The following is a 14,283-nucleotide window of genomic DNA, read 5'->3' on the forward strand; positions in this document are numbered from 1 at the left end:
TAAGGATGGGAGGAAAGGTAGGCGAGGGCAGCCGTAGTATCGTGGCTCATGTTACAAAAACCGAGATCAAATTCCTTTCAAACCACCAAGCAAACCCGAACGCGACGGTACAGTACTAGACCCCTCCTTTGTGCAGCGGTTTTCATTATTATTGAGCATGATGTAATTCCAATTCATTCGTAGATCATTGACCACTGGAGCACGCTACATTTAATGGGTGCTGGATGGGAAAGAAGAAATTGAAACAAGTTCGTTGAACTTGACATCGATGTCTAGTTAATGTCATTTCTTTCTAATGCGATGAAATAAACCGATCATTGATGTATGTTCTGTCTGTGTAGAAGAGTAGAATGAACTAGAAATGTATTAAAACTACTTAAAACGTCAACAACATTCAACCAGATGTTCACATAACGTACGTATTGACGTAGCGTTGTGATACAAACTGCATAACTTTAGGGGCAAGTGATGAGGATTGCCTACTTTCAAGCAATCCTGTTGTAATCACATTGGAATGCTTCAAATGACCTCGATCTCCTCGAAGTTCGTGTTTTAGCAGTCGCAACTAGATTGACTTCCATCCAATTACTTGATTACCTTCAGTCCAACACACTTCCTTGCCTTATTGGCTTACGCTACCCAAATAATACTTTGATGACACTTTCTTACATCAATTCACACCAGCAAAACAACACTTCTTTTACATCGATTAACGCAGAGAGGCATTTTATTTCCAGTGGATAGTAATTCAGTTCCCACCGGTTCAGCTTCTTCAATGCCTGCTCGTACGTAATCGTACCCAAATTGGTTTAACATTTACATGCTGACGGTATTATGCCAACCCCTACTCCACTCCAGTAGAAAAGCCTCTTCAAGCCACGCACCACACAAGACACGCCACTGACAGGGAGCTATCATTGTGCCCGCACGCGTTGCTTGCGCCTCTGCACAAACACTTTGACTTCGAGTACGCTTTTCTGCGGATTAAATCGTACACCAGGTGTGCCGGAATGGCCCATCCGACAAAAGGCACCCCACCCCACACTGCTGCCGTAAGTAGCGTACGAGCTCTAATCCGTTCAAGATACTTTCGCCGTGCAAGGAAACAGTCGAACAGAACGGGTCCGGCCTGCCGGAACCTGGCAGCAGCTGCGAAGAAAAATCAAACAGCTCTACACAGCACAGCAAGGGGCCAGACCGCAAGGCGGCTGAAAGCAGCTTTTCGCTGATCTACATAATCGAAGTCAACAATTGACTGGCAAAAGTCAATCATTTCGAAAGCTTAATTCAATCATCACCACCTTCCCCGGAACCCGCCCGCTCGGTGCTTGGCCGGGGCTTGGCAGCACCACTCGACTCGGTAATCAACTTCGGCGCCCAACCCAATTTCCGAGCTGTTGGGCTCGGGTGGTTCCGATTTTACCGTGTACCGCGGTGCGAACGATGTGCGCTTTTCTGTGCGATGTTTTTTCTTTCCTTCTTCATCTGCTTTCATCCTTCTGCGAGCGTGCTGTTGTTGAGCCCCGGCTTGTCTATTGCCGTTGCGATGTCCCCGGCCCGATAGCGCATTATTGAATTTAGAAATTTCGTTAGGAAATCAAGAGATTGGAGTGTATACTCCACCACCAAGCGCAGATAAAAGCGAAAGGACGCATGCTGACAATCGAAGCAAAAGCCTACAAGGATCTCCGGCATTCGCTGCCAATGAACAACGAACAACCGCCGGTACAGGGCAGGAAGGCAAAGGCAGGGCAAAGAAAGCAAGAAAGCGAACGAAAAAAAAAATACCTCAATCTGGTTTTCGCATCGCAAACTTCATTCGCACCCGCGGAATCGGTCCACCGGGAGCCCTGGGGAGCGATTCGCTTGTACAAATTGAATACACACTTCCGTGTTGATTGTTGCTGGAAAGAGTTTCCTTTTGGGCGTGGGGACGAACGGTTGGGTTTCGGCTGTGGTCCTATTCTTGCCCTTTTCTTCTCGCCACGACTTTGGGCAGCCTCTGCCGTTGTTCGTGCCGTTTTTTTGCCATCACGCGGTACACACGGTGTCGTTCCGCTAGTTTGGTCGCGCAAAGCGTTCCCTTGCTTTTGGTTCAATTCCACGCCCACCATTGAATCACCGTTGAATTGAACTGGCTGGGAGTTTTCAAGCAAGCTGTAAATTTGTGCGCAGAAACAGCATGCAACGGGAGGTTAGAAGGAAAACGTGTTTTTTCGTCCCAAAAACTGGAAAACGAAGTGTAATACTTAACAATCAGGGGAAAATCGACAGTAAATGTTGGGAACTACCAACAGCAGCAACAACCAAAAAAAGGAAAGCAGTGAGCTCGGATGGCTAATTGGCAGAAGAAGGAAAAAGTTGGAACTTGCAACGCGACGGAAACGTTGCGAGGACGACCCCGCTGTGCAGTGCTGGTGTGACCGGCAGTCGTTTGATCATGGCTTTATGTACCTTTTCTGTTGCGTTTTAAATTTACCTTCCTGTAAATTTTAGCTGGTAAAGTCTTTCGTGTGGTTTGAGGTGGGCGAGTGTGGCTTTAACCGAGAATAAAAAACATCCTGTTGCGATTTGGTCGATTGGTTGAGAAGCTACAGCTGTGCATACAAAATACGAACGGAAGCGGATGCTTTTTTTGCATGCTTCAGCAGTAGACCAATCATGTTGATTATAATTTCTTTTGCTGGAATTGCGAGCCTTTATTTCACACCTCAGTAGCCAATGATCTTGTTAAATCACAAAACAGGAACGAATGAAAGGTTAAATATGCTTCATGTTATGTGTGAGTGAGTTTGCATTTCGGATTGCATACATGCCGGCGGATACCGTAGTGAAAAGTAATTAATAGATAATCGTTCAATGAATCATATTTTCATTGAATTTGAAGTGATGATGGATCGATACTTCTAATTAAAATTGTATTTGAAACCCATATATATAAATGAAATTGAATGAATAGCTTTTGAACAACGCATTGAAATAAAATATACAACGCAGGATGAAAAAAAAGCAAACTCACAGCACAGTGTCCTTTAAGTACTTTTATCTGATCATTAGTTTGCCAATCAAGTATTTCGTACCATTCGCATCCCGGAGCGCTAAGGGACATCGCTAGAATGATCTCTCACCCGGAGATGCTTTGATTCTGACGGGGCCGTTCTTTCCCTTTGAATAGCCCTCGGTTGGGCTCTTCTCTCACGTCAACAGTTTGGCGCGCTGTTTTGACTCGCACCAGTCAGCTCCGATGATGTGACGATGACGAAGCGATGATGAGACCGATGAGGCCGTGTTGATGAATGGTTACGATGGTTGAAGGGGTCTTATTCCTTGTTATTCCCTCCCTTCGATCGAGGGGTTTGTATTTCCCACCCTTGGGTCCCTCCCTACCGGTAACTGTTGCCGGAGATCTCGTGCACGACCCTCGTTCTCGTTTTGCTGCGCTTACCTATTGCTTTCCAATCAAGAAGCTATGAAGCTGCCCGACCTGCGCTGAAGTGGCCAGTTGTTCCGGGGCCGTGCTAGGGGGAAGGGGACGCAACACGCAGCACAAAACAAAGGTAGGGACGGGTTGCAATTAAAAAAATGAAACGAAACACGAACGAAGCAAAACGGAAGTGACACAACACGTTGCTTGGACCATCTGCAAACGGAGCGATTTCCGTTTGGGTAGGACAGTATGCAGCAAAGGGACGGGAATTGCATCGTCGCGCACTCGATGCTCGTTCCTATTCAAAGGCATAAAGTATGGTTTTGCTTCCCCGCTCAAGACACTCGAAAGGTGAGTTATTTCTCAAGTGTGGGGTGTATTTTTTCCTGCTTCCTTTGAATCTTGTTTCCTTCGTGTTTTCGAAATCAGAACCCAGAGGCACTCCAGGGGCACTTGCAGGTAATGAGCTGTTGATGCAACAGCAGCGCAAACCCCATGCGGGCTCCGCAATCCATTGTGTGCATCTTGCCTGCAAGCATCTTCAATCAAGGGGTTCCCGATGGCAGTAGGAAAAAAAAGTATAAATATTGGTGTATCAAAACACAATTAAGCCCCGTCGACAGCAGTGCCCTCCGTATGCATACACATCCTTATTATAGCGTTTTTATTGCACCGAACGGCTTGCTTTCCGCGTGCTGAAACTGCTCACGCTGTTAGATCGATGAAAATTCGATCAAAACATTAGCTTTCCCATCGAACCGAATGCAAGAAAAAAGCGGGACAAAAAAGCTTGAGCACAGCTTGAACCGTTCTCGCAAGCCATTTTTGTATTTTCCTCCCCCCTGTGCCCAAATGTGCTGCCTTGATGATGTGCAGAATGCAATTTCTCTTTTCATATTTTTGCAAGCAGCACAACAACAACAAAAAACACACACAAAAGCACGAAACATATGCACACTAAACGAAAGTGACTTTACGCGACATTGCAAACTGCTGTTACTACCGCTGTGCCCGCCGTCGGTGCCCCAGAAAACACACAAAATGCATCACAGGCGAACGAAAATGTGCAATGCATGTTGATGTTGCACCATTTTGCCTTTCTTCCCCACCCCAGCCCACCGTTCCCTGCTTGATGTAGTTTGATTAATATCCTTTTTGCCTTCGTTTAACCCGAATTACCTTTCAGCTTCCGTGTGTGTGTGTACGTACATGTATGGTTTTATTTATTGACTTTCGATGCCCGCACAAATGAGGGGAAAATTGAATGCAATAATAAAAATCGATGCAATCTCTTATCGGCAACAAGCGGCGAAACGCTTGCAGTCGGCGGCAATCGAGCGGCAATCGCGTTTATTCGAAAAAAAAGGGGAATAAATTGCACTTTATATAAAATGAGCCAAAATGCTTCTCATGAATACCGTGTGCAAACGTGTTTCTTTTTCGTTTGTTTGTTCGCTGCACTTTCGCTGGCTCCGTTTGATGCGCGTCGTCTTATGGGCACCGCAGGAGCTCGGAAGGCAGCACGTCCGGGTGTTCGGTATGTTGCAACGTTTGGGAAGTTGAGCAAAATAAATTGAAAAAAAAAATGGCGAAACATATGGAAAGCCATAACGTAACGCTTTCCCCCTCAATCAGGCGCTTACCTTTGGCATGCCACAGTTAGTTTTTATTCCCAGCATCATGTGAGCGGTGCCGGTCGGCCGTACGGTCCGTTTTAATTTCTTAATAGAAACGTAACACCAGTGTCCCCGGGTGGCGCATGTACACACACACACGCTCGGTGAAATATGACTTCCCGTTGGCTGACCGGATACGCGCGGGTCCTCACGAGGGATGCACACACACACACACACACGTACACCGGAGATAGGCAACAGAGCGAAATTGGCAATGCAAGTTAATTGAATGAAAAATGATGCGGCACGACGGGTGGTGGATTTACTGGCCCTGGACACAAAATCAACACAACGGCGTTTGGCAGAGGGACGAGGAGCGTGCTGCAGCAAAGCAGGGGCCCAGGATAATGGGAGAAAAATTAACGACCCAAACGTCACCCGTTACCCGACGAACGCCAGCTGCGTGTGAACGGCTCGGCCGGGGCTTTTCCGGGCGGCGCGAGTCAAACCGAACTAGGTGGGAAAATGTCACCGCGTTCAATAATGCAGGTTCCGTTAATCAGCAAACCGATCGGTAAGGGGTGTGAGGGTCGCAGAAAATGCGTCTGTGCGTGAGTATGAATCAATAATTGATGAAGAACACAGCTCAGGAAAGTTGTTTCCGCAATTGCAGCAGCTGTACGAGGGAAAAGATTGCAGCAGCGTGCCATCGTGGCATGGCGTTTTATTGGGAACGAATCGATTCCACCCAACGGATTGGGGGGAACCCAGAACACATGTCACATTTAAATTCTCTTTTATTGAAATTTTAAATTGACACAAAAAATAACATTAAAACTCTTCACGAAACGCTTCGGCGCAAATGGAATGCTGCTTCCAAAAAATTCGAAAAGAGCGAGGGTTGCAACTAATTCCCATTATCTGGTACCTTCTGCCCACCTGCCAGCGAAGAAGCCTTCGCCCAAGCGGCTGCTAAATTGCTTAAGTAAATCAGATGCTAATTTGATAGGGTTCGAACGCGTGGAGGCGGTCGGTGGAGTGGAACAGAAAATAAAAGCAAAAGAATAAATAAATCCCCGCAAACCGGGGGGAGTGAAACGTCTCCCGGCAACTCGCCGGGCTACACCCGGGCCGCGTCACAAGCGCCTAATGTCCCCTCGGGGCTGGTTTTTCCTCCCCCGACAGTCGGGTAAGATGAGACCGGTACCAGCCGGTCTGAATCAACAGAGATAACCGGAAGGGCGTAATCGAATCGCGAATGCGCACACCCACAATCAAAGATAAAAAGGAAGCAAACCTTTTTTTTTGTATTTGCCTTTTTCTCCTCCCGGGACGTGAGGACTCCCCTCGCTTACCCGACTCACAAATCGTTCGACGTAAAATCGCTGTCTTCGTTGCTTTTTCGCCGTGTCTTTTTTTTTTTCTTTTCCTTTTCCTTTTTGTTTGTTAATGTACAAATTTCACCCTTCCCGGCGAGGCGATCATTCGACCAAAAACGCCTTCAGGGAGCGATTGTTTGAATTGAAAAAGGCACGCTTGCCTGCGGGCGTGAGCATTAAAATGTTTGCCTATATTTGCATTCGGCATCGCTCACTGTCACGCCGGGAAAACGATGGTACTGTAATGAGAGGGGTGTGTGTGTGCGTTCTAAAGTTCTAAAGACGGGGGAAAAAACAAGCATTGGCAACTAAGCCGAAAATGGGATTCCCGGTATTTGGCGTAATGTGCGTGCGAAACACGCTTGCGTGCTAAACAAATGCGACAAATCTTGTTTATTTTAATTGAAACTGCAGCAACCGCTCGGTTGATTTCTGTGAGACCTGCGAGGCAGGGAAGATTACGATACATTATGCAAAATGTTTTGGGCGATGTGGCCGTTGATGGTTTTAGAAAAGGATTAAATTAATTATTCTAGCAAGTGTTCTAGTGTCCTATTAGCCTTTGAAAAGGACGCCGATAATGATATTATCTTAATTGCTTCGAATGGAAATACCATCAAAATGTGTATTGCAGCAACCCTTGTTTCTGAATGACTTGCTAACGGTTTCATACACTTCTTTCCGCTCCGCTTCACAGCATCACAAACGACGATGAGGACGATAAGCACAGACCGTACCCTGGCCGGGTTGATGCTGGTGCTGCTGGCCACCCTGCCCTACGCGACCGTAGCGCGCAGCTACGAAAAGCAGACGGTGCGCAAGGGCAAATCCGCCCAGATCGTGTCCTCGGCACCGACCATCACCACCCCCCTGATGGACCTGTGCTCGGAGGACATCAACATGAAGCTGGCCTGCCACTGCTCGCCGGAAAGCCACGCCAAGGCGCAGAAAGCGTCCTGCTCCATCTTTGACGGCGAGCTGCCCCGCAAGGACTACAACTGGCTCGCCTTCCACACGCAGACCGAGCTGGAGCATCTGAAGTTTACGGTGCGCAAGTCGGGCAACCTGACCTACATCCCGTCGGACGTGATCGCCACGCTGTACAAGCTGCGCACGCTCACGATCGAGTACGGCATCATCGGCGACATCTATCCGTACGCGTTCGGCAACCTGACCGAGCTGCGCGTCATCAACCTGCCGAACAATCAGATCGTCACGCTGCACAACCACTCGTTCGCGCACCACCGGTCGCTCGAGGAGCTGATGCTGGAGAACAACTACATCCGCACGATCGGGCGGGACGCGTTCGTGGACGTGCCGAAGCTGATCAAGCTGAACCTGGCCAACAACAGCATCGTCAACCTGCACGACAACGGCTTCGAGGAGCTGACCAAGCTGGAGGAGCTGCGGCTCGAGTCGAACCAGATCGCGGTGCTGGCGCGCGAGTACTTCAAGGGGCTGGAAAACCTGAAGATCCTGAAGCTGTCCTACAACGACGTGGACTATCTCGGTGCGTTCGTGTTCGCCGACCTGTGGAGCCTGCAGATGCTGTTTCTCGACAGCAATCGCATTGAGGTGAGTGTGAGGTTCGCCCGGCTGTTTGAATGGTTGAGCGATTTAGGAGCCCTTTAAACCTAAAATCTTCGTTTGTTTTTCCCTTTTTTCCAACAGAAAATCGACGAGCGTGCCTTTGACGGACTGACCAGCCTGAACTATCTGCACCTGGAGAACAATCGCATCACCACGATCGACAGTGCCACCTTCACCAGCGTGTCGGCCCTGCAGCTGCTCAACCTCGACTCGAACCGGCTGTCCACGATGACGCACAGCCACATCGTGCCGCTGATGGACAATCTGGTGAACAACAGTGCCCTGCTGTCACTGCGCGGTAAGTTGCCCGACGGTGCCGAAAATCAGTTTTCAGACCGATTCAACCCTTCTGCTCGGCTGAGTGGTACGACAACCGACACGCCCGACACCGGTATTGTTTTGGAGGGTTTAGCCAGCTTGAAAAAAAAAATAAACCACCTCCACAAACCATCAAATACGGATCGGTGCCAACTTTAAACGAAACATTTTATCGTCCATTCAACGGGGTAAACGGTCGTAAACCCGCGTGCGGCCCCAGTACACACGCTGGATTAACCGAAATATGATTGGATTTTCCGATACTCATCCTTGCCATCCTTTGGCGAAGGGCTGTGTGGTATCGAAGGAAAAAAGCGGTCGCACGACCGCTCAGTATATCGGTCCGTCTGCGTTTGCTGCCAGTGAAGTGCCAGCGTAACCGATACCGAGTGATTTCTTTTCCGAATCCCGACAAAGAGACGGGACAATTTTTGGCCCAAAATGCCAGTGCGATTTTTTGCTCTTCCTTTTTTCCCAGCTATGGTCGCTTTTTCATCCAAAGCTTTGATACTGTTCGATGGAAGTTCGAAATGGAAATCATGGTTTTGAAAATGGCCCGTCCGTCTGACCCTTACCCATTCTCGGTCGAAGCTCATCTCCGGCACTGCACGCCAACTGTTGCCTGGATTGAGTGGATGTTGGGGCTTTGGAAGTGTGGCTATATGTATGTGTGTGTCTGCCAGTGTGATGAAAGGTAGAATTTACCATCCACTGGACAACGATGGCCAGTCGATACTGTCGTTGACAGCTGACACATGAAAAGGTTTTACATCCTTCCTTGCCCTGGCTGTGTATGCGTGTGCAGTACGGTGCAGGCTATCTTGATCCGTTACTCATTTTTGCTTTAATCCTATCCTTGTGCAGGGTGGAATTATAGCAGAAGAGATTCAAAAGCTTCATTGGATATGAGAACCTGAGCGAGAATAGGTTGGAATGAGCGTACATTGCAGTGCGTTTTTGCGTTATTGAACTGTTTTGTACTCGTATTTGCGGGAAATAGCATAGTTTCGTGGTTTCTCCGAAATATTTAGTTCAATTGTATGCGAAATTGAAGTATGTTTGGAAAATATGTTCGCATAATAGATCAATTCTTGTATCCGTCTGACAACTACAAATCGTTCGTTTTAATAATTTGCCTTAAATTGCAGCGAAACGATTGTGGAATTCCCACTAACGAAGCTCTCTGAGAAGCGTACGTTTCGCATTGGTCAGTGGCTAGTGGAAAGCATGCGCTATAAAATGGCATTTCAAGCATTTTTCAGTGTCCGACACAGAAGCAAAATTGATTCCGGCAGAGTATTTGCAGGATACTGTGAAAAACTATATTTAGCTGGCATTTTTACCTCGAAACCCCAATAGCACTTATCAGTGGTTTGTTGTCCAACGTATTGCATACATGTAGGCGTTTCTTGCAACGGTGAAGCATAAAGCAAACGGAACCGCATGCAGATTGCCATATTGCCCGTATTTTTTCGCAGTAAAACTAATCCATACTTCGTGCACTCTAATTGATATCCCTTTTTCCGCCCGCTCTCTTCCCATTCTCCTCGCAGACAATCGATTCATCTGTGACTGTCGGCTCTCGTGGATGTACGATCTGAGCGACCGTACGCGCAACGAGGAGCTGCGCGAAAGCCTCAAGAGCATCGACTGCATCCTCGGCCTGACGCCCGAAGAGCCGACCCGTTCGCCGCTGGCCAGCTCGTACGACTTCGGCCAGCTGGACGAGAACGGCGAGTACATCGACGATTCCGCGAGCGAAAACGACGCCCTGGCGAAGGAGGTGCCGCAGACCGTGAACGTGCTGAAGCTGGGCCGCGAGGAGCTACCGTGCCCGGAGGAGCTGGCCGGCCCGACCGGCGATCCGAACCCGCGCGAGTCTAAGGGCCTGTTCAACCTGTCCTGGAACAGCTCGGCCGCCGGTGACCGGTACGGCGGCAGTAGCAGTAGAGTGCTGCTAGCGATAGCCGCGGCCGTGGCGCTCAGTCTAGTGCGTCGATTGATTAGCTGTTAAGTGGCCACCGGGTGGGGGGGCGAGGAACCGAAGGTAACTTATTTACGGCAGTGTGCGCGTTGGTACTTTTGGTGCTCCAACGCACGTTCGATTGGTTTTCCCCCTCTCCCGTGCACGTCGGCTCCATCGGGCGCGCCTTTCGCGAGGCGTTACTGAATGGGGCTCGTTTCAGCCTTCCCTGCTGGAAAAGCTTTGCACTCTTCACCCATCCCGCTCACTGGGTTACCCATACACCTCAACAGCTCCGCATTGCATTTATGCAGCGCAAACACAGTCACAAACACGACCGACACATCAACAAGCGAAAGAGGAGAGGCGCGAAAGCGGAACACGTTTCGCGCGTGCATGTAATATATAGTGAAAGTGAGGGACAATTTTGCCAACCTATTTCGTAGCATTTAGAGCAAACCCACGATAGAACAGTAGCGCATGTAAGTGTGTGTGTGTGAGTGCGCGCTACCAGATCGGTCGACGGCATTAGAGCAGGGTTAAGCGAGGGACGGTAGCTTTCTTTCATCGAACGTTTTGTGGTAGATTTTAGCAAAACAACGTGATCGCCGACCGTGCTGAACTTCTGCTCACACTCAATCCATCACAATCATCACATTCGTCACCAGCATCATGGTGTGTTGTTTTATTCTCCCCCACTCCCCACTTTTGTTTTGCGTTTGATGTACCCACCAAAGGGGTACACTAAGATCGAGCGGGCCGGTTCGACAGCATCCACGGACAGTGGATGGACACAGGACGAATTTTGGTCCGATAGTTCGACAGCGGATAGCTGTGGTTGGACAGACAGAATCGAGACTCTGATGAGGGGTAACCCATTTCTTTCCTTTTTATAATAAAAGAAAACAAATCAGACAACACACACACACATATATAAGTAGGTTTTAAGCTAGAGAGAACACACTGAACGATGAAACCCCTTTGCAACTGAGTACGATATAAGGTATAAACAAAAGAAAAGTAAAAAAAAAAAAACATAGAAAACCGAGCAAGCGAGTAATAAGGTAAGAGAGGCAGAGAACATACACAACCATAAAATGAAACCAAACAGAAGAAAGTACGAGGATGTAGCAAACAACGGCAAACAGAGCGAACAAAAACAGGATCAAACGAAGCGAAGAAACCAAAAGACAGTGAAACTACAGTTTTTGTAGCATCGACGGGAAGGAAAGGAAGAAACCGTACACCAAGGGAAAAAAGTAAGAACAAGCGATGATGCAATGTTGCAATTCTTCTGTGTGGTGAGAAAAGATTAACAAAAAAATAGATACAACTCTGTAAATTGCCGTGTCGCAATGTGAATAATGTGAGAGGAAGGCGAGGAAATAGAAATAAATTTTAAAGTAAGTAACAAAAACAGCAGCCTTTTCTTCTGACTTTTTCGGATCGTTTACTTGATTTTTCTTTTCCAACCTTTAGTTAAGCTCTTGATGCATGTTAACTAAACTATTGTTTATTTCAATTTTGTTTGTACACATAATCATTGAAAGGTTAAGCCCTAATACATCTCAAACCGATCCTGTTTCTGCCTGTTCATCCCCAACAGAATGGGGCTACCCGCTTCCTGTCCTAAATGTTTCCGTTCCTTTGCTTCGGGTTACGTAAAATGGTCCGAAAACTTCACTTCCGGTACGAACCAAATCCCCCCACCCCCTCCCCCTCCCCATGGCTTCAGCTGCTCGGATTGATCACACGAATCGGTAGCTGTCATCGAAGGTGGCACACTTTATCCTTTTGCGAAATATTGATTCCGTATCTCCGCTTTCCCAAATGATGGCATTCGCATTCGTATTGCTTCCTCGTGCTGCTGGTTGCTGGCTGTTGCGTTTTATTTATAAACTCCACCGAGAGAAAGACTTCTGGTATTGCCAGGGAGGGGCGAGAAGGGGAGAGTGAAATGGACAAGATGTTTCCTGTGCTGCCCGAAATAAATTGCTTCGGGGGATAGAAACTTTATTTTATTTTTTTTTTTTTTGCCAAGAACGATTTACAATCACTTTGTACCATTGGAATGGCTTTTCTTTTGCATATTTCGGTCTGGTTGTTTTTTTTCTTTATTGCTGAAAACCCTCCTCCATGGGAACGAAACACCACGCGTACGTACGGGCCGCCACGCGCAATCAATCTTGCGCGAGGTCCGATTGACTGTTTATGGGAGCCGTTTTCGCTCTTTTTTTCTTCTTTTTTTTTGTCTGTTCTGGGTGAAAAGCGCCAACACAACACTGCAAAAGAAACGGGCGGAAGCGGAAACTCCATCGTTGCACAACTGTTTGATTTATGTTTACCAGGCACTTGTTGCTTGTTTCGGCTCGTGTTGCGGGTGAGCTGAGGGGCTTTGGGTGCTTTTCTTTTGCGTCTGTGGGTGTGTGTTTGTGTTTTTTTTTCGGCATCCATCCCTCATTTTCCGTGTCAGCTCGTGTTGGCGCGAGAGAGAACGGGATCCTGGAAGGGGCGCTCTCATCTGTGGAGCTCGGCTTTTGTGAAATCCATCCCGGAATGAAGAAAAATGGTTTATGATTGCTATCTTTCAATGGGATTCGGCATCATACTTTTCATCTTGGCCTCTTGGCCCGGGCGCGCTTTGGAATGCATCCTTCTGTTTTTTTTTTTTGTGCTGGATCGTTCGGCGGCGTTTCCGGCGGCGAAAGAAACCGATTGATTGGACCGGGAAAGGAATTGGTCGAATGGTTTGAGACGATTGATATTTTGCTCCCGTTTGATCAATTTTGTTCCCGGGTTTTTTTTTGCGTGCGGCCGGCACTACTACAGTGTTGCAGCGCAGGATGGAAAAATCCTTTGAACAACCGTGGGACGACGATCAAAAGAATTCGTTGACCGTGGTATTATATTTTATTACAGGCGGCTTATTGATTTCGAAGCGTAACGTGAATGCAAGTCGCTGTCGGGGGAAGTATTAAAAAATCAATCAATCGGTAGAGAAGTCGTGCATTTTTTTCCGAGACTGTTATTGCACCTTTTCTGTGCCAAAGGTTTGAATTCGCTTAGAAAGTGCATGGCTGAATGTCTCAGAGCTTCGAACAGTTCAACTCAAGTTTTATGGTGATAATTGTTTCTAAAGTAGGTAAACGTTCATTCAGGTAAGCGTTTAAAATAGGTAAATGCTCGTGACCTGATCCAACTGATCGGTATCGATAAAAATGGCGGCGAGTAATGATGCCTCAAAAATAAGTTTCCCCAAGGTATCCGAAACCTTCCGAACTAACGAACCACTCCACTAAACCTACGGCTCACTCCAACGCCAACGCTTCGAATCGATACTGTGCAATCTGTTGCTTCCGAAGTGCCTAATGGCTGTGTTGTTCGTAGTCCATCTTGGCAAAAAAAGAAGAAAGACCGCTTATCATCTTCCATCGGTCGATCTGCCCGTCGAGTCAAACTCTTTCCAAAATCAACAACATGCTAAGTTGCTGACCCTGTTGAACGAGCACCCCAACTTTTGGCCCCGCAAACGATCCTCACAGCGTAACAGCGCACCGAGCGCAACTGCAAAAAGTGACGAGCACGAGAAATAACTCTTAAAGCCATTCGCCACCAAACAGTGCCCACCTTTGCGCCATCCCCAGCTGGAGTGGGAAAGCATGTTTCGACAAGGGAGATGGAGCGTTAGAAGAGGGAATCGAAATCATCACGTACGAACTACACGACGACCGCCCGCTGAAGCTCGAAAGCGAATGGTTGAAATCGAAATCAAAACCCTCACACACAACCCCAGACCTTGCGGCCCCTTGTCACTTTCCCAATGAATGCAGAATGGGGCGGTTGGATATCCTTTCTTCGTCCCCGTTTCCCGGCGAAGAAAACATTGACACAACTCCATTAAAGCTCATAAAACCTGACGGTAATAATCGTCATAAAATGCTCATTTTCGACCAAACCTCATCGTTTCCCGTTTCTCGTTAACGTTTTGAG

General features: G+C 47.7%; 1 protein-coding gene across 3 annotated transcripts in view; it reads left to right on the forward strand.

Moving 5' to 3' along the window:
* The window catches only part of LOC120895263 (connectin-like), a 94,922-nt gene extending 83,212 nt beyond the window's left edge, over positions 1-11,710 (forward strand). For all 3 annotated transcript variants that reach the window (XM_040298430.1, XM_040298429.1, XM_040298431.1), the window contains 3 exons: positions 7,120-7,997; positions 8,094-8,310; positions 9,884-11,710. In XM_040298430.1, coding sequence (XP_040154364.1) covers positions 7,134-7,997; positions 8,094-8,310; positions 9,884-10,344 — 1,542 coding nt within the window. In that variant the 5' untranslated portion in view covers positions 7,120-7,133 and the 3' untranslated portion in view covers positions 10,345-11,710. The remainder of the gene's footprint in view (positions 1-7,119; positions 7,998-8,093; positions 8,311-9,883) is intronic.
* The last annotated feature ends 2,573 nt before the right edge of the window (positions 11,711-14,283 follow it).

This window comes from Anopheles arabiensis, chromosome 2, assembly GCF_016920715.1.
Source record: "Anopheles arabiensis isolate DONGOLA chromosome 2, AaraD3, whole genome shotgun sequence".
Taxonomy (NCBI): Eukaryota; Metazoa; Arthropoda; class Insecta; order Diptera; family Culicidae; genus Anopheles; species Anopheles arabiensis.